Raw genomic sequence first — 19,866 nt, forward strand, 5'->3', positions numbered from 1 at the left:
CACGAACAAATGCAGGTTGCAGTTTTAATGACCATGACCTCTCCAAGGACCACGTCTGTCCTCCTGCGTGGGTGCATTCCAATTTACTAGTTTTGAGATGCAGTGAACAGAAGGCTGTTCCTGCAACTGCCCAAGAGTGCTGGACCCAAGAAGGCACGAATCTTCTGGTGCCTGTATGGTTGCCCCGCTCACCCCTCGGCCATGCTCACTGCCTCCGAACAGCTGCCGCTTTCACTTCTTGTTTTTTAGTTTGTGTTTTTTTAATTTCCTAAGTTTTTTGTTTGTTTTTGCCCTCCACTGTTCTGGCAGATACATTTCTACTTTCCAGAGAAATGTTGAAACCACTTGTGCTAAAGGTATTTTTTTTTTTTTAAATAGTGTCCTGTCAACGATGCATTGAGGATGTAATTTCAGGAAGTCAACATCTGTTTAAACACAACTTACTAAATGCTGCTGCTCATCATTTGGCCTTTGCAATTTCATTTTACTTAATGCCATGTTCAATGTTCTTGGTTCAAAATACGTCCTAACTTTAACTTTTGTCTCAAAGGCAGTATTTTATTAAAAAATGCACTCCATTTGACTTTCTTCTAATAGCACCCTTCCTCAAAATATACTGGATTTCTGTATCATATCAATTTATGCGTCTTCCTGTTTGTCTCTCTCCGTAGCATCATTTATCTGTATAAGCAAATGCTGCTTCTTCTGGAAGGAGGGGGAGGGATCACCATAGTACCCACAGTTACCCCCCAGAAGAGGTCTTTTGTTATGCGGTCTCTGGTGGGTATCACACAGGATCGCCTCTTCAAAGCGAGACGCATCCATCACTCATCAACCCGCCGGTCCTTTTCTGGAGTAATTTTGCTCCCTTTCCACTCTGGAGTAATTTTGCTCCCTTTCCACTCAGATTTGAGGGAGTTAATTATTTAATATGTTTGCAAAGCACATTGGTTTCCCTAGAGAAAGTGTGCCACATAAATATATATAAATGAATAATTAATTAAAGTTTAAGCAGATTACTTGGTGAGTTCTTCCTTAACTGCCCCATTTTCCTAACGAGGTGTTTTGAAGTTACAATCTCCTTTTGGTTTCTCGCCCCTCCTCCTCTCTGACGCCTTCTCCTTCTTCCTCTTCTTAATTTCCTTCCGTTTAATTCTTTTTCCCCTCTGTCAATTCTATCAGTGCCTACCATATTGTGGGCACTCGGTCAATCAGAGCAATTTAGTGCCAGATCCACAGGTAAAAGCCTTCATTAACTTCAACGGGTGTCATAAGCTCCTCAGAACTCTAGGGTGAGATTAATAATTAGATAATGATTCTAATGCACTGTGAAAGCTAGAAGCCAGCCTCATGAAATGCTGAGTGATGATCAGTAGTCGAGATCAGTAGTCGAGAAAACCCTTGTTTACTGACCCCGTTCCCTGATCTGTTTCAAGTAAAACAAGAGATCCCTGATACTCTAAAAATTAATATAAATCAAATCAAATCCCTCCTGCAATCCTGACTCCTCTCACCGGTTAGAACAAAACAAGGAGGTTGCAATCGAAGAGCACGGTTTGGAGGTCCTTTGGATTCTATTTGAGGGAACAGCAGACTAATTTGGATCATGCTTGAAGGAGTGCCATAATTGCTTATTGAATGTTGACGTTCAAATCCTAGTTATTCCTTTACCAGAGATTAAGGGGAATTAGAGAACAGTTCACCTCCATCCTGCTAAACCTGACCCAGTTTATTTACACCGTAATCTTACTACAGAGCATGAGAGGTAAAACGAGCTTCTCTTATCAATTAATAGCTGGCGAAAAATTTAGATTTCAAGTTCAACATAAGAGCTATTTATTCTAAAGCACTACGGAAATGAAGAGGGGCTCCCTGTGATGCTGGAGGGAGGGACTCTGGGCGGGCGGGAGTGCTGAAGAGAATTTTTTTTTTCCTTTCCCTCTTAAGAGTTTGAATTACTGTGCAATCTTGGATTTTCTAGTGACCCGTGTTAAAGCCCTGGGGCTAAAGCAGACCTATAATGGATCTATTTCTGAATTGTTCAGCAGTATTGGAGTTTAAGACAGCAGTCATGGTGTATGCATATAATGAGGCCAGTGCCTCCTTCTGCATCCAGGAGGGCATTGGTCATAGCCCTTTGCTGCCGCTCAAAGTACAGAAGGGAGCAATCTCTTCCTCCGCCCCGTCCAGAATTCTCCGTGGTCGCCATTCTGTCCTGAGCAGACACCGAAGTTGCTTTAAGGATATGAGATACGAGGTCAATGAAAGACCCTACCCTTGCCCACGGGTCCCCCTGTCCTGCTTTGCCCGCCCCAACCTTCAGTCCCACCCTCCTCGATCCGAAACGCACTCCTCTGGGTTAAGGCATTGTTGCACATTCAAATACCTCTGGGAGGTAGAACATATTCTCGTTATCAGGGATTAATAATTTAGTGTTCGTTCGACAAACATTTGTTGTTTGTTGAATTTATTCATAACATGAATTAATCAGAGTCAGAGAGTGAGAAGACGTGTTGGAGTTCAATGCTGCCTTTTGACTGGTAGGGTGACCCCTCTCAACCTCAGGTGGTACACCTGGAAAGCCACGGGGCTGGATCAGATCTCCCAAGCTGCTTCTAGGCCCAGCACTGCCTACGTCTCAGCCAGTTGTGGGAACGAGCACAGACCAGACAGTGGTGACGGATGGGCGTGGGGGTGGGGGTGTCTGGGCGTAAGGATGCTGGGGGAGAGCCTGAGACTCGACAGAATGAGCATAGAAACTCATCAGAGGGCTCAGGTCTTTGATTTGTTTTGTATCAACCTGTAGCTTTGGGTCTGAGTTCTAGAGCTCAGCACAGAGTCTGGTACACAATAGGTATCCAATAACATTGGATTAAAAAGGTAATCCAATAACATTGCATTAAAAAATATAAGAAAATGACAACACTTACATATTAGTTTTCAAAGGCTGCTCGAACAAAGTGCCCCAAACTGGGTGGCTCGAAGCAATAGAAGTTTGTTGTTTCACAGTTCTAGAAGGTAGAAGTCCAAAATCAAGGCACAGGCAAAGTCATGCTCCCTCTGAAGCCGCTAGACAAGGATGCTTCCTTGTCTCTTCCCACTTCTGGTAGCCCCGGGTGTTCCTTGGCTTGTGGCCTCGTGCGTGGCTCCAATCTCTGCTTCTGTCTTCATATCTTCTTCTTCTTTCTGTGTCTTCACATTGTCACCCCTCGGTGCATGTCTATGAGCAAATTTCCATCTTCTTGTAAGGACACTGGTCATATTGGATCAGGGCCCACCCAACGATCTCAGCTTCACTTGATTACATCTGCGAAGGCCCTATTTGCAAATAAGGTCATATGTGCAGGTACCAGGGGTTAGGACTCCCAGCATATCCTTTTAGAGAACACAATTCAACCCATAACAGGGTCATCCCCCCAGGATTCCACAGGAATTGTTGAGGCAGTGACCTGAAATATGGATGTGAAATGTCTTGGTGATTTGAAAGTATTTAGGAAAATGTGGTATAAGGAACTCAGCTGGGATTCGAGAGTGCTCCTCTCTGCTACCCTTCAGGCTGTCCACACAGAGGTTCGCTACGAGGACTCGGAAGTCCTGCTTAGGGGTGTGAAGACAAATGTGGGGGAAGACTACAGAAAACAAGGTCAAGGACACAAGGACAAGGTTCACTACCTTCACAGGGTTGGCTGGGCCTCATTCAGGTTCTACGTAAGTGAGGTGACCTCAAATACCCCCCGTGCTAACCAGCCTTCCCAGAATGGGACCCACAGGCAGGTAACGCCTGTTCACCAAGGTCACACTGGAGAGAACAGAAATCCCCGATTCACACTCAGCTTTATGTGTTTCATTATCGTAGACTTGGAAGGTCACTTAATGAAGACAAGCTTTAATAAGCACCATAAGGCATTAAACATTGCACTACCCAGAACACAGATGCGGTTCCTGACCTCCCAGAGCCTGGGTCTAAAGGACACAAAGACGGTCACAGAGGTATGTTACATGTTTGTTTCCTTTCCCTTTCGGGGGCTAGCGCCAGGGAAGTGTTGCATTCTTAGGAACCACAAATCCAATTTCCAATTCTGGGCTGAATAGTAATTTTTCCTGAAGGTTTGAATAAATCATCCAATCTGCTTCAGTTTCAACTATTTTCAGCATTTCTATTTTAATCATTAATTTTGGCTGCTTAGGACCCCAGAGACACTGAGCCCATTTGTGACTTAATTTGGGGTGGGGATGAGGCAGGAGGCAGAAGAGGCACTGAGCACCAAACAGGAGAAAGTAGGCTCGAGCTACCGTCTGAAAGATTTGGGCCAGATGCAAGGAACATTTTGTTGTCAGTGACAACTGTAATTCTTTGGTTTGCTCTAGCAGGGCAGATGACAGAATTTGCACAACCGTAATTTTGGTCAAGACCGGAGAGATTCTAATGTAAGAAGATAGTTTAATTTTCATTCTGATTGGACCACAAGGAGACGAGTCAGATGAAATAGCCCTTCAGGTAAATCCTAATACTCAAGATGATAAGAAGTGCATATAATCCATCCTGCTCCCCTTGTTGCTTCGAATGCCAGGGAGCTCAAAATGAACTACACTGTTGAGTTAAAATATAATATTAGCCTAGGACACTGTTTCAGTTACCTACTGTTGTCAACAAACTACCCCTAAACTTAGTGGCTCGGAACAGTTTATTTTTACCTTTCATGGGTCAGTGAGTTGCTAGGACTCAGCCGGGCAGTTGTGGCTTAGGGATTCTGAAGCAGTTTCAGCCGAACGGGGCGGGGCTGGGTTCGAGTTACGTAAAGGTTCGAGGGATAAACCTTCAGGATGATTTGCTCATTCGCAAGTCTGGCCCACACGGGGGGTCGGAATGTCTGAGCATCTCTCTCCTGTCACATGGCTGGCTTGCTGGTGGTGAGAGTTGACACACGGCAGCTGGCTTCCCCCCCACCCCCCGGGGGGTAAATACTGGGGGAATACCCTCCCCCGCTCCAGGGTTATAATGGAAATGGGCTTCATGGGTGGGGTCATCCTTAACCCCTTGACAGGTTATTTATTTTCTGTTTTTCATAAACTTACAAGGGATGGGCCTTTCTTTGTGAGCCTTTTTTGGAAGTAGGTGAGTCTGAAAAATACACAAGAAGTGCTTTACTCTTGTCTAGGGCTTGACGATTTGCCACGCACCCTCACCCATGCTACCTCACTGGCCCCCACAACACCACATCGATGGCCAGATCGGTGACTTTATCCCCAGTTTTGCAGAGGCTGGAGACTGAGGTTCAAAAAAGGATTCCTGACCCGGCAAAGGCAACACAGCTGGGGAGTGGCGGGATGGCCCCAGACAGATGTGTCCGACATGGCAGTGTCTGTCCCCAGGCAGCATGAAGCCCGGACACACACCTACGTTTCAAACCCGGGTGCGAGCCCTGGACATACCTCACGACACCTGCTTGCCCCTCCACCACCCGCTGTCACTACAGAAGTTTCGTGTAGTCGTGGAAGCTCCGGTCCTTGAGCACGGCTGCTCTGACCAAACCAGCTCTGCTACCTGGTGATGACCCTGGACCTGGGATCTTTCAAATGACTCAGTTCCTTCGTCTGTAAAACGAGGCTGCTGCTGCTGCTGTCATGAGGACTGAGTGAATTAGTGCGTCAAAGTGATACGTGGTAAGAACTTTCAAAAGAAGTCTCTCAGTCAAAGGCTGCAGAGATAAGTAGCTGTTAAGAGAACCCTGGGCTAGCTTCCTCTTCTCTATGCTTCTCTTGATTTTATATGGACCTTACTAAGTGTCCATGCAAGTACAGCTCATCTTGACATTGCATTTCACTTGATATTGTTTATTACCGGATAGACTAAAAGCCCTAAGTCGATGTTAATGCCTGTCTAAGGATCGCGATTTCAGCTGCAGGATGCAGTTATAAAATATCGTCAGGACTTGTAGATACAATCCGCTTTCCCCAAGGTCTCAGGTGTACTCACTCTCTCTCTTCAATTATTTACACTGACACTCCCTAGGTGCACAGTCGCTGTCCTTCCTCGCTCTCCGTCCCACGTGGATCTGCACACTCACACCCAACCTCCCTCCACCCTTTTCACACACATGTTCTTCTCAACATGCTCACCCGAAGATATTTTTCTAACTACATGCCCTTGACCTTCTGCATCCCAGCGTTCTTCCTTCCTCAGACCCTCAGTATACAGCTATCTCTGTGCTCACTGAGCCGAAAATGTCCCCTGGCCATCCCAGGTGCCCTGAGGATGGTAGGAGAAGTTTTTGCAGACAGGCCCAGTGGGGCAGGTTGCAGACCTTTGTATGTATGAACGAGGAGGCTTTGGATACCTGGCTGCACCTGCTGTTCGGCTCTCAAGGGTCTCCATCAGTCATCTGAGGGGGCCAGGGAGCGGACTCCCCTGCTGCCCCCCTGGCCATGGCATAAACAGCCGCTGCGCAGTCCAGAACTCTTGAGATAGCTGCTGCTTAAGGGGGCAAATGTTCCTGACTCAAGAGGAGGCTTGGCTGAGGGAAGCTGCCTGCTTCTTCCCAGCTCAGGGTCGGGGGGAGAATTGAGCTGAATATGCACCTATTCAGAAGGGCAAAGAGCCAAAAATAACCGGGAGCAACAGCATTTCATCTGACAGGCCCAGAAATAGAGCTCATTTCGGAGTGCGCCAGGCTTACAGACTGGGTGATTCTGAGACCTTCCGCATCCCCACAGAAATACATGGAAAAACTCCCAGCTGACACAAATGCTTCCATCCTCTCTTCACACAACTTCTCAAAGCGAGGACCCTGTGGCCCAGGGAAAAGGAGTCTGCAGTCAGAGAGACTTGAGGCTCAAAAGATGGGGGTCTGGGGACCCGGGGATGAGGATGGTACCTGGTGGAATGTTCTAAGAGAGGAAGAAACAGGAAACAATTGGTGCATACGGAGGATTCAAAAAAGGAAGAACAGAGACAGGAACAGATTTAGGGAAGGTAAAGCCTAGGCTTTCTCATCCCCCCCCCCCACCCTGTGAGAAAAACGGAAGTACTGAATGTTAAAAACGTCAGGCAGGATTTAACTGGATCCCCAAGGTCATTGTTGGCAGGAAAAAAGGCCATGGTTTTCCAATGGGGATGGGAAATGTGTGGTCTGACAGCAATCTTCTCTTCCACTTTTGTTTTCTTCTCTTGTATTTTGATGTAAAAGGCAAATGTCACAGTTCATTTATCTTTATTCCGCATATCTGAAGTTGCAGAATGGATGGGAAGTGGCAGGGTACAGAATTCCAGAGGACCCTGCCCACGGGGACAATTGTGTACTAACAGGAAGGAGCTGGAGGAGATAACAATGGATGTAAAAGGAAAAGAAGGCAGGAAGGTAATAAGGGGGCAAGAAGGAAAGGACAGATAGAAAGAAAAAAATGAAAAAGAAGATGATGAAGTCAATCTGATTGACTGACTATGCCTAAGAACCTTCTACGTATAAGGCCAGGGGACAATGCCCAGAGCTGAGGAGAACAGGTGTACAAACCGACCAGAATACGAAGCAGGATTAGCCAGTTGCCACACGGGGTTACAAGCAATGTTCGCTGGGGACAGAGAGAAACTACCGGTTGATTTTTGACCTGAGATCACAAGGGATGTCTCTCTAGAGCTGGTGGCATTTGCCTGGGCCCAAAGGTTTATATAGGAGGGCGCTTTCCTCACTGCTCTGCAGTGCCCTCCCTGCCCCCTCTTATAACTCAGAGATCAGGTGTCTTTGCAGGGACACACCTCAAGACAGATCCCAAGACATCCTCAGTACCTAGAAATGTGGTTTCCAAGTGCCCATGCGTGGACTGTGACAGCCTGAAGGTAGCAAAAAATAAGGCAATGACAAGTCTGGAATTTTTCACAAATTATATTCCGTTTAAAGAGCTGTCTTTTATTGTGATATTGGATCCTTCCTAATTTTTTGACGGTAAAAATACCGTCTTTTGGATGAAATAATGTTGATAAAAATAGTATATTGGGGTTTTTGTTTGTTTTAAATATTTTTCTTGGCAAGTGGATAGGTAGCCAACTGCATTGGTCCCTGGGATTTTACAGATGTTATGCCATTTCAGATTCTAAGAACTCCTGGCCTAGAACGCCGTTCCGTGCTCACAGAGGCAAGCATATTCAGTGAAGGTCATGCCTTTTTCCTGCAGCCCTGACCTGACCCGTCCAGGCTTCCGGATGCTTCTCCCCATAAGCCTTGCAGAGAGAGAGGCTACCAAGCTCCTGCTGGACTCGGTCTTTTTCTGTGTTGAGGTGTGGGATTGCTCTCTCACTGTCTCTCAGAGGGGATGAGATAACCCTAAGGCAGTGATGAGTGAGATCAGATACAGTCCCCAGGGACCTTCCCAGGTTAGTGGAGCATTAAAACTTAATTCGAACCAATAAATTGTAAAGGTGGGAAAGAATGGTATTCTAAAACGAACGGTCTTCTTCTGCACTCAGACCACACCCTTCAAATTACTGATCCGGACAGAGGAGGCAAGGGCAATGACCGATTCCGTCTTCTGGATCAAAATGTCACAGTCCACTGTGAATAGAAATCCTGACCTTCTGTTTTTCTTCCCCCTTCAATACAACATTAATCAGTCAATCCTGCCACACCCCTGCCCTGGGCCACAGAGCAACCTGAACATCCCTTTTTGAGGACCGAATTGTCTTGGGGTCAGTTCTCTGCCTGCCTGACGCTCCTCACGGAACAGGGCACCTTCTTACCTCTGGATTTTGGGGAGTTGAGTGATGCCTGGCGCACAGTAGGGGCACAACAGAGGTCTAGTAAGTAAGAGATTCGGTGCACCACGTTAAAAATAGCTCAGTGCCCCAAGGGGTGCCTCCACAACGGCTACAGTTAGGTAAATTCAAACTCACAAGGCTTCTGAAACTTGGATTCCATGAATCCTGATTACAAACAACCTAAGGGAGCCATTTCGTTCCCTGAAGGCCAGACTGAGTCTGTGTGCAATGAAGTGGCAGAGAACTCCAGAGAAAGGCCCAGGAAGACAGGCGGAAATTCCAGAAATATTGTGAAGCCCCATTTTCTGGAACTGGCCAACAGTTTTCCTTCCATACACATTAAAAAGTATAGTCTATACTTTGACCTGCCCCCCAAAATAATATGGACACAATCTGGGACAAAGCTGTCAAATCTTTCAACCCCCCTGGACACTCAATAGAATAAATGATTTTCCACATCACACAGGAGAATTTTCAGTGCTTCGGGTCTTTGGAAGTGGGGCAGGGTGCTGGAGACAGCTGTCAAACAAAGACACTCTCAGATGTTTTAATGTAGTGCCTGCTGGATGAGGTAGGAGCAGAATGACCCTATCTACACGCCAATGGTTCTGGAAATGGGGTCTGTGGACCAGCATACAGCTTCTCAAGCCTCACCCAGGGCCAACTGAACCTGAAATTCTAGTGGGGTTGTCCAGCAACGTGTGTTTTAATAAGCCCTCTCTGGGATTCACATGCAGGCTGAAGTTTGAGAACCAGTGACAGAAGGCATTACCTTGGAATGAGTGACTGGGAGCCAAGAACCTGACCCAAGGCCGCAGCCCTCAGGTGACCTAAAAAAAGAAAGGAATGACTCAGCTCAGTTGCTGAGTGTGGCCAGGCCTGTACTGAGACGGCCCAGGGCATACCCTGGGCACTCCATCTGTACCGCCAGACTCTCCTGACGCCTGCCACGACTTGCCCTACCGTGCCCTACCGTGGTGGCATCTCCAGAGGGCAAGGGCCGTGTCCTTCCAGGCTCCCAATCGTTGTTAGTTCCAATACGCACAAATCCACCAGTGCCAAAGGGAAGCTCCTGAGAACTTTCGAACGTGGGTTAACTATTTCGGAGCGACAGCTACCTGCCCAAGCACTTGTCTGAACCGCTGGACACAGCCCAGCGCTTTCCAGAGCACCAGGGCGGCCGCAAGCTGGAAGTCTCCAGGGCCAGCCGTGCCCCTGCGCTTGGCGGCAGGACCCGTATCCGCGAACAGCCAGTCCCAATCTGGGTCCCACGGCCGAGGGTGTGCCTGGATTTATTCTAAAAAGTGGGCGCTTCACGAGCCTCACCCTTTCGTTTAGGGCTTCAGTACAATCGCATTGACCTAATTAATTCGTTTTCTCCTCGGTCCGAAGTGGAAACCGGGGCACAGGGCTGCAAATCCAACGCAAACCCGCTTTGGGCGCCGATACTCTGGACAATTAAAACAAAGAGCGCGGCGGCGGCGGCGGCGGCACCGCACAAAACCCTCGGGAAACATCCAGAACGTGCCGCGAACCAGCCGGCAGGGCGGGGCGCAACCCGGGTTAAAAATGTGCCCGCAGGGAGGCGGCCCCACCCCTGCAGGTGGACAGGTGGAGGTTGGCAGGGGTCAAAATCCATCCTTAAAAGACTAGAAGCTGCGCCGCTGCGTGGCGCAACTGCAGGGGGCACAGTCGCCCTGCGCCCAGCGGGAATGGCGCCCTCGCCAAAAAAGCAAGGAAACAAAACCCATTGCACCGGCGGGAACTGGGCTGCGGGACCCGCAGAAGGAGTGGGTGGGAGCGGGAGGACGCGGGAGCGGGGTATAGAACGAGAAGGGGAGGGAGGGAAGGGAGAGAAGGGCAGGGAGAGAAGGCAGAAAGTGGAAGAGGGGGTTAGGAAGAGAAAGGTGCGAGGGGGAGATGGGAGAGAGGGAAAAAGGGGAATGGAGGGAGGGGAGAGAGGGATCGCGGACAGGAAGAGCGCCGAAGGGGGGCGGGGGAGGAAAGCGAAGAAAGGGGAAGGGGGGGAGGCGGGCCGGGAACCGAGGGAACCGGGCGGGGGGGCGGCGGCCAGGGGGCGGGACCGGGGTCAGTCCCCACCTGCGGGGTCCCCGGCCGCGGGGCGAGGTGGAAGCTGGGGTCGGAGGCAGCCGCCGGGAGGCGGGCTGGGCACGGAGGCAGAGGGGAGGGAGGGGACGGGCACTGGGAGGCGGGGAGGAGCCGGCGCTCGGCTGGGGCTGCGGGGGCGGCGACGGCGGGAGCGGCAGTGGCGGCGGCGGGTCCGGCGGCGGCGGCGGCAGGTGGCCCCGCGCGCGGCGGCCGGCCCGGCCGGGGGCGGGCGGGAAGGTGGCGCCTCGGGCGGGGGCCGGTCCCTGCACCAGGTGACCTGTTCCGGCCCGGATCCGGGCGGCCTCGCCATGCAGCGGCGCGGCGCGGGGCTCGGGTGGCCGCGGCGGCAGCAGCAACAACCCCCGCCGCCCGCGGTCGGTCCCCGGGCCGCAGCCATGGCCCCCCCGAGCGGCGGCGTCCCCCCGGGCCTCGGCGGCCGCGCTGCCTGCGCGCTGCTCCTGTTCTGCTACCTGGTGAGCGCCGGACCCTGCCCGGGTCCTCCCCTCCGCGCGGGGCCCCGGGGACGCGGGCGGGGGCGGCCGGGGACCTCCTCCTCGCCGGGCGGTACGGCGCTGCTAGTTTTCTCGCTTCCGCGCCGCTGCGCCCCGGGCGCGCCCGGCACCTGGGATGGGTACGCGGGGCGCGGAGAGGGGTGCGTGGACCGGACTTGCGGCGCGGCGCTCTCGCTCGTGTCCGTTCCTCTCCCTCCGAGACGCGCTCCGTACCCGGGTTACGTTCCCCTGGAGACCCCCCCCCTCCTGTTCCCCACTCCCCCCGGGAGCGTCGCCAGCCGCGTTTCCTCCCCACCCGCCGCGCGCGGCTCTCCAGCCCCCTCCCTCCCCGTCCTGGGCTCCCCTCACAGTCTCGCAGCTCCTTTCCTTCCCGTGCTTAACTTCGCCTCTCTCTCGCGGCGAACGCCACCCGCCTCGAACCTCCTTTTACTTTCCGCCGGGGCCTCATGGCCCGGACTGTTTTCTGCCAACGCACCGGCGAGGAACCTAGCGTTTCCAGCGCTCTTCAACTCCTCCGTGGTCACTCCGGCCAAGTTGCGGATGCCAGAAAGAGATCTAGTTCTTTGTAACACGCTTACCGCCCGAGTGGGGACTTTAGCTGCGTCTTGAACGTTGTCATTTGAGAGAATACGCTTGGCTTATGCACGTCAGTTTACAATTTGCACTCTTCTTGGCTTCTGTTTCCGTCATCAACTAAATGGCAGTAACCTATTTTTCAAAAGCAGCTCATTTAAAATACCAGAGTAATTTAAACCCTCAGAACAAGGTGGGGGGAAATAGTCCTCGTCGGTTCCTTTGATGGCTTGCTTTCTTCTGCTTTGAATTCTCCTAAACAATAGTAAATTTACAGAAGGTGACACCCTTCCTGTCCAGCCTACCTTATGTTCTAGGATCCTGCAGAAACCTTGGGTTATCTCGCCATATATTAGTGTAAATAAATGAAATAGAAAATGCTGAATCATGAAACTGATGTAATAGGAAATTCACAGAACGCTTAAAATTGAGCAATGTCATTGTCCAGAATTATTTTCATTTATGTGGTATTGCCGTTATGCAGAGTCTGTCTTCACAGAAGCTAAAAACTGCTTGGGAGACATTGTCAGGCATTAGAATTGGATTCCAAAGAAATTGCCACCTAGCCCAAGTTTCTTTTAACACTCTTTACTTCTTGGCTGTTGCATTTCTTGAAGCAAGAGGGTGTAAAAATGCAAATTGTAATTCTGCTTTAGAAAATACCTGTTGAGCAATCCACGCTTTGCCTCATATTTTAAAGTACCGAATTTCGTGGTTGGATTTACTTGATATTTTCATGAGAAGTTGTCAGTTAACCTGAATTTTTTTTTTTTTGCACCCGAGAGATATTATTATTTAATATTTATGCCACAGGGTTACAGCACACAGGCTCATAAATAAAACTGCCAAAACAAATGAGAGGGTTTCAGTTTAAACAGATGATCCCCGTCCACAAGGCACTGGTTACCCACAGAGGCAGAAATGATATAGTAGAGTTGTGTGTGAAACATTAGTGTACAGGTGGTCTGGAAAGTTCCACGTGGAAATCCGAAGACCTGGCCGGGAGAGACCAGTTCTTGTCAGTTCCGAGAACTCAGAGGAACAAGAACAAAGCCTAAAGACCTAGTGGTCTGTGGGAACAGAGGCGGATGACGGAGCGGGTGTAAAAGTTCTGTTTGGACCCAGAGGGGATTTAAGAGAACAGGTCACAGAGAGGGGAAAGAGACGATACCCAAAGCATAAGGTGAGATAGTGAAGTCATGAGGTGCGGCTCCGAAGAGAGAGTATAGAAAATACCGTAATGTGGGAACTAACTGGAGCGTGGATGAGTGTCTTGGCAGACAGAGAAGGATGGGATTTGGGAACGATCACGAGGAGGGAAATGTCAGTGCTTCCTGACTGTGTGTGTTTCCTTCAGATGGGCCTCAGATAGGCTACTGTACAGGAAAGACTCGGATAAACAAGCAAGCCATTTTGCAACTCAATGAGAAGGTTTTGTCAAAGCCAGGAAAGCAAAAGTGTGATTTGGAAGATGGGTTTCCCCTTTTGTTCTAAAGGTCTAGCCGTCTGCTTAGGATTCTGTTCTAGAGGTACGAGCTACCTGAGCCACTGCTAAAAGGTAAGGCTTCCTGACCTTGGAGAAATTCAGTGTGCAAGGTGGGGGAAACCGCAAACATTGGCACAAAACACATGAGGGCCAGAAAACAACAGATGAAAAAAATGCGTAATTGTGTCCGTTCTGCTTGTCAAGGAATGCTTTGTAGAGGAAGAGATGGGTCGGGGGAGGCGAGGCCGGCAGGTGGAGGGTACGAGTGGAGCGGAATAACGAGGCAGGATCTCAGGAATGTGCAGACACTGGAGGGAGAAAGCTGTCCCATAATTTGGAAACGTGAATAATAATAAGAGTAGCAATAATAGTCTGCATTTTATCAAGTCATTTATACCCATTATGCAGTATTAATTTTAACAACAACCTTGTGAGGTAGAAGCTGTTGAGATCCTTATTCAGATGAAGTGACTTGAGACTCAGAGAGGTTAAGTAAGTTGCCCCCGGCCACACAGGTAGTCCAGGATTGCAACCCAAGTCCATCTACTTCCAGAGCCCCAGTTCTTAGCCACGCTAACTTACTGCTTTTCTGGATCTCACTGCTTGGAACCCATTCCTCCCATGCATAGATGCATGCATGGGCCGTTAGCAAAGCTCTTACAATTAGCAGCCACTGTGCAATTGGCCAGGATGTGAGGTCATGTCTAAAGTAGCCTAAAATATACAAAGCAGGAAGCACAGGCCACAGAATAGAAGCAGGATGTTAAAAAGAAAAAAAAAAAATAGGTGAAACCAGAAAATATTTGCCATCTGTGATGGAGAGGTTAAAGATAGGGTCCTTCTGTAGTCCAGAGGCAGCTGGTGGGGGTTAGCGCTCGAGTCTGTATGAATGCGTGTCCAGGTGTAGAGCGAGTGTGCCTTGGAATGCATTCCAAAGCCAAGTCATCCGTGATTTGGGAGCTGATTCCCACTTGGTGTTATCCCCACCAGTTCGCTCGTTCGCAAGGCCTGGAGGCTGAGAGTGCTTTTCTGAACAGATGCCTTTAAGCCCCTGCCCTCGTGGGTGCGGGCTTCCAGGAGCCAGGGTCCTGAGGCAGCGGGCGCCTTTCTTCCCCATTGGCGGGGACAGAGTAACCTTCAGTCACAGCCCAAGAACAGTACTGTGACTGTAGCTAGGATACTGCCAAAGCATGAATAATTGTGACGAGGCCTGAAAGATAAGTCACGGAACGATGCCAAGCAGATTTCGGAAAAGATGATCCCTGGTTCCAGCAGCTGCCAGAAAATTCTAAGGTCACCAAAGGTCAAGATGCAGAGAGCCCCCTCAGAGAAGGTGAGGGCCTCGAAAGTAAAAGGTGACAGAATCGCTTCCGCTGAGGTCACTGGTGCTGAGCGGTGTGGTCCATGTAGAGCTTGCCAACAGACAAGTCTCTTACATCATTAACTCTTACCCTCCTCCAGACCTGGCTAGACCAGCTGAGGCTGCCCCAGCCCCATCGATATCAGTGGCACTTGTAGAAGGCATTTCTGTCCATTCTGAACTCTGGTCTCGAATGTATAATTTTTTCTTAAATGAGAAAAACAGATCTCACGATGGCGAACATTGATGTCAGCTGTAGAGCCGAAATATTCAGAGTGGACATTTACACTTGTTAGACAATCAGAGGACAAAGAAATAAGAGGGCATTAGTGGCACGGATGTACGTGGGGATTGTTAGCAGACGGTGGCTGCGACAGAATTCTCCATCAGTGGCCACAGACCGTTGGTTATCCCTCTAGAAGTATTCATTAACTCCTTACTCTGGAACACAGGACTTGAGAAGATCAAAACAAGGTATAGAGAATTCTCAATTATCTCGCTTGCCCAAGAGTGAAAATGAATATATGAAATACAGAGATCACCTTCAAACTTCGCGTCAGCCAGTAGGGTCCACATTCATCCTGACCAGAGCTCCGAAAATCTCCCAAGCCATGGTGTTTGCCTCTTGCTTTCTATACCTTCTATTCCTGTTGACAATGGTGTGGGAGCCATGAATTGGCTGACGGAGGCAGCTGGAGGAAAGGTAGACGAGAAGGCTTAAAGAATCCAGGCAATTCAGAGAGGATGGATAGACTCAAGTAGACCATAAATAGTCTCAAGTGAATTCCTGTTACCCCACTCATCCTATTCCCCCGAGAAAGGAGCCAAGGGGCAGGAGGGCTGTGCAGCGTGTGAGGAATTGTTGGAGAGATTGGCCGACATCCTCATCCTCCCCTTACCCTAGCTGGGGAGCTGGTCCGGTTCAAGGTGTGTTTGTAGGTAAGACGATACCTACCCTCCCCACAACCAAGCTGTAGTGAGACGGTGGGATTTTCGCCCACACACATCCCCGCCCCGCCTTCAGGATGAGAGTGAGCAAAGTCCCAACTTTTCCCCCACCTGTAGCCAGAAAGTGGGACAGGTGGAGAGGTGAGTTGGTGAGTTGAGGGCCTCTCCTTTAGGGTGTTAACTGGGTGTTAAGAAGGACACTATCGCAGACTTGGGAGTCAGATGGGAATTTGAATTTTGGTTCTGGTTTTTAGCAGTTGGTTGGCCTTGGGCAAGTTACTTACCGTCTCTGAACCCATTCTATTTTCTCTGTAAAACTGGAATGCTGTGTCCCTCCCAAAGCCCTTGTGAAGATTAGCTTTGAAGGGAGACGTTCTGTGAAGGATGAGGTTAGAAGCGAGTGAGAAAAGGGACTTTCCGCACCTGTCCTGATGCCTGCACAGAGTAGGTACTCCATGAAATCAAACCAAACTCAACCTTGGTTACCATCTTATGATTTAAGTTAAAAAGAAATAGCATATCAAACAGTATTAAAGAGGCAGGGGGGAGCAGACACAACTAGAAGCATTGATCATTGTTGTGGTGGTTTCTCTAGCCAGCTCTCAGTTTGGGGAAGGCATATTAGTAAACTGGGAAGTATTTCCCAAGGCACATCTCGATTTTAGGGTCCATATTGACATCACTGCCCGTTCGGTTTAATTGCATGCTTTGTTGACATAAACAGGATTTTTGCTTTTTCTGGTCAGCAGAAATTGGAAAAGTAGGCGTTTTAAGGCAATACAGTTACCTCTTGACTTATGGAAAGTTTGATCTGGCCAGTTTGGAGAGAAAGCACACTCATTAGCCCAGGTTTCCTTAGGTGACTGGTGGGATGGAATGGGCAGGAATGAGAAAAACACACAGTTGTTGTTTGTATATCACATGAACCCACGTACACGTGTTAGTGTAAATAAACTTCCCATAACAAGACGTGAATGATTGAAGATTTTGCAGTCTCTCTGTCCCTGCCTTAAATGACAAGTGGACCATATGGAGAAAAGAGCCAAGTTTTCTCAGCTTTTTAGAACTGGCAAGATTATTTGAATAGAATTTCTTCTTATTGATTTTGTTTAAAGGCATCAGATGCAGCCATCCTAAAAGAAGTTTAGGCAGAATTGATAGATTTTTTTTTTCCATTCCAGAAGATACATAAATTCATCTGTTTTGCAATTCCCAGGCTGAATCGAATGCATTTTGGTCTCCAATTTGGGGTCTCTCATCATGAACACAACATTAACTGACCCATTTCTTTCTTTAGAAAAAATGTACAATACATACTCAGTTACACAAACACAAAGGAATCTGTTTTGTGAGTGGGTGTGACATTGTCAAATTTGACTTTGATTAAGGCTTACTTCTGGTGTAAACAGATGTTTGAGGGCTCAGGCATCTTTCAGAGCCCAGCTCCATTGTGTGCAGAACAAATCAGTAGCTTCCGAGGTGGAACATCTCTGTGACTGCCTAAATGGCATAATTTAAGGGGCACAGAAATGCCCCGTCACTCCCAAAATCTTGCTTATAGACACAGTGCGTTTAGGCTTTGCTTTTAAGGCATTCTTTTCACCAGGCTGGCATAGAAATGTAGGTATGTGACTTTACTGCAGCACTGTTTTCATTATCACATTAACATGGATGAACTTGCCAGATGAGCAGGAGTCCAACAGAGGGTAGAAGGATAGGAAACGTTAAAAATTTAATTCGTATTTTTGGTGTGGAGACATGGAAAGTTCTAGAATGTAGGGAGGTTGTCTGAAAGGTCTGGAGGGACTTGATAGCTGAGAGAAGTCCACCCTAAATGGGTAAGGTAGGTGCCAGAGTGCCACCTTCCCTGACCTCACAGTCCCTCACGTCAGCCCTGACCCCCAGGGGCCCGGTGGGATGCCAAAGCGTGAGGGTTCTTTCTTTACAAGGAGATTAGCGAGGGCTGGATGGAAACGGAGAAGTGGAGACGGCTCCCCATCGCAAAAGACCTTGTGAATGTCAGGAATGGGAGGCAGGGACTCAAGATTGGATGGAGTCCTCTGGTTAATATACAGGTGCCCCCCCCAGGAGCAGTGACCCAGGACAGACCACAGCGGGTCCTGGCAGAAACGTTCACGCCCAGGACTTTAGTTCAGCAGGAAGCACTTAACCAAAATCCTACTGTGTGCCTGCCTACCTGTATTTCAGAAGCCAGAGACATAACAATGAGTAAGACATGGACTCTGACCTCATAATTTCTAAACAAAGGAACGTTGGGGGTAATTTTTCACTTCCGCTAATGCAAGCTGGCATGTGAAAATACCTATGAAGGTTGGACACGTGTCATGCCTGTAGCTGAAACTCTTCAAGTTAATTGCCTGATTTTCCTGGCAGGAAACAGCTCATAAGCACACACATGACTTGAGCCAGGAAATCAGCTTCAGCTTAATCAATATTTAGAGTGTGATGTGTTGCTAATCGGTGTTGGTTTTGTACATAACAGAGGTAGCCACAACTCACGGCGTAGCAGCTGTCCACTGGGTCTCCTCCAGCCCACAAGATGCCAGCTTCCTACATTGCATAGGTGTCCAAAGGACTGAAGACTGTAGTGCCTTCTGGCGGGATTCAGACCTTGCCCCTAAAGCCACACACAGTGATGTCAAGGTCCCCTTTGGGGCCAGCACTCCCCCATCCTATGAAGAAAACAATTGTCCATCCCTGAAATTGCTCTTCTCTCCTACTAACGCTTCTCCCACTTGTCCAATCGTCTTTGTCAGCCCGTGAAATTTTCCAGCCCTGAAATTTTTAGCCTCGCTCGAACTTCTTATCCCACGTAGATGTTACTGAAACAATAGGAAGATGTCAACACCGCCACCAGGGAACCTTAGCAAAATAACAAATCAAGCGCCATCAACCACACGTATATGAAATTATATCTAATTGCCCAGTCTCATTTCTTCGGTATGATCGTTCCTTCAAAGTGCATATTTTCTGTCATCTTGTGTTTTCCTGAATTCTAAATCTAGAATAAAAGCTTGATAATCTTAGAACAGGAGTCGGCAGCCTGTGCCCCACGGGCCCGCCAGCCAGCCGCCTGTTTTGGTAAACACAGTTGTACTGGACCACAGCCGTGCTCGTTCGCTTGTGAGTTAGTTGTCTGTGGCTGCTTTCGGCAGAGCCGAGTAGTTTTCACGGACACCAAGTGGCCTACAAAACCGAAAATACTTACCATCGCGCCCTTTTTTTAGAGGAAAAGTCTGTGCTCGCTTCAAATCTGGAAGCACACCATCCAGGAGAAATACGACGTAAGCCACAGATGCTAGTCACATAGGTAATTTCAGATTTTCTAAAAGCCACGTTTAAAAAGCAAACGGGGGGCGCCTGGGTGGCGCAGTCGGTTAAGCGTCCGACTTCAGCCAGGTCACGATCTCGCGGTCCGTGAGTTCGAGCCCCGCATCAGGCTCTGGGCTGATGGCTCAGAGCCTGGAGCCTGTCTCCGATTCTGTGTCTCCCTCTCTCTCTGCCCCTCCCCCGTTCATGCTCTGTCTCTCTCTGTCCCAAAAATAAATAAACGTTGAAAAAAAAATTTTTTTAAAAAGCAAACGGAGGGGCGCCTGGGTGGCTCAGTCGGTTAAGCGTCCGACTTCAGCCAGGTCACAATCTCGCGGTCCGTGAGTTCGAGCCCCGCATGGGGCTCTGGGCTGATGGCTCCCAGCCTGGAGCCTGCTTCCGATTCTGTGTCTCCCTCTCTCTCTGCCCCTCCCCCGTTCATGCTCTGTCTCTCTCTGTCTCAAAAATAAATAAAGGTTAAAAAAATTAAAAAAAAAAAAAGATGAATAAAGATAAAAAGCAAACGGAAAGAGGCAAAGTAAATTTTAGTCACGTGTTCGATTTAGCTTACTGCGTCTCCGTAGGACCATTTCTACATATAACCGGTATAAGAAATATTAATGAGGTATTTTGCCTTTTTTAAAAAAATCGTCTTTGAAACCCAGTGTATGTTTTACACTTACAGCACAACTCCCTTTGGACCAGCCACGTGACCAGTGCCTCATGTGACTTGTGGCTACTGTATCAGCTTAGCATGAGTCTAGGACCCATAAACCCTGGACTTAGTTTTGCTGCACTT

General features: G+C 48.9%; 1 protein-coding gene and 2 long non-coding RNA genes across 9 annotated transcripts in view; 1 reads left to right on the forward strand and 2 right to left on the reverse strand.

Annotated features, from left to right (window-relative positions):
- Positions 1-908: 908 nt before the first annotated feature.
- Positions 909-3,096, reverse strand: LOC115512748. Its single transcript, XR_003968475.1, has 2 exons — positions 2,931-3,096; positions 909-2,235 (listed from the first exon to the last, which is right to left on the reverse strand). It is a non-coding gene; the product is annotated as an uncharacterized LOC115512748 (long non-coding RNA).
- A 28-nt stretch (positions 3,097-3,124) lies between these two features.
- On the reverse strand, positions 3,125-12,265 carry LOC115512751. 2 transcript variants are annotated; one of them, XR_003968477.2, is made up of 3 exons: positions 11,846-12,265; positions 9,522-9,579; positions 3,125-3,449 (listed from the first exon to the last, which is right to left on the reverse strand). It is a non-coding gene; the product is annotated as an uncharacterized LOC115512751 (long non-coding RNA). The 2 variants fall into 2 exon arrangements; XR_004343554.1 differs by having other exon boundaries at positions 3,125-4,905.
- SEL1L3 (SEL1L family member 3) overlaps positions 11,136-19,866 on the forward strand; it is a 105,020-nt gene continuing 96,289 nt past the window's right edge. For 2 of the 6 annotated variants that reach the window (XM_030314093.1, XM_030314092.2), the window contains exon 1: positions 11,136-11,331. In XM_030314093.1, the coding sequence (XP_030169953.1) occupies positions 11,167-11,331 (165 nt within the window). In that variant the 5' untranslated portion in view covers positions 11,136-11,166. The remainder of the gene's footprint in view (positions 11,332-19,866) is intronic. The other 4 variants (XM_030314094.1, XM_030314095.1, XM_030314090.1 and 1 more) reach the window with 2 other exon arrangements.

Source organism: Lynx canadensis, chromosome B1, assembly GCF_007474595.2.
Source record: "Lynx canadensis isolate LIC74 chromosome B1, mLynCan4.pri.v2, whole genome shotgun sequence".
NCBI classification, from domain to species: Eukaryota; Metazoa; Chordata; class Mammalia; order Carnivora; family Felidae; genus Lynx; species Lynx canadensis.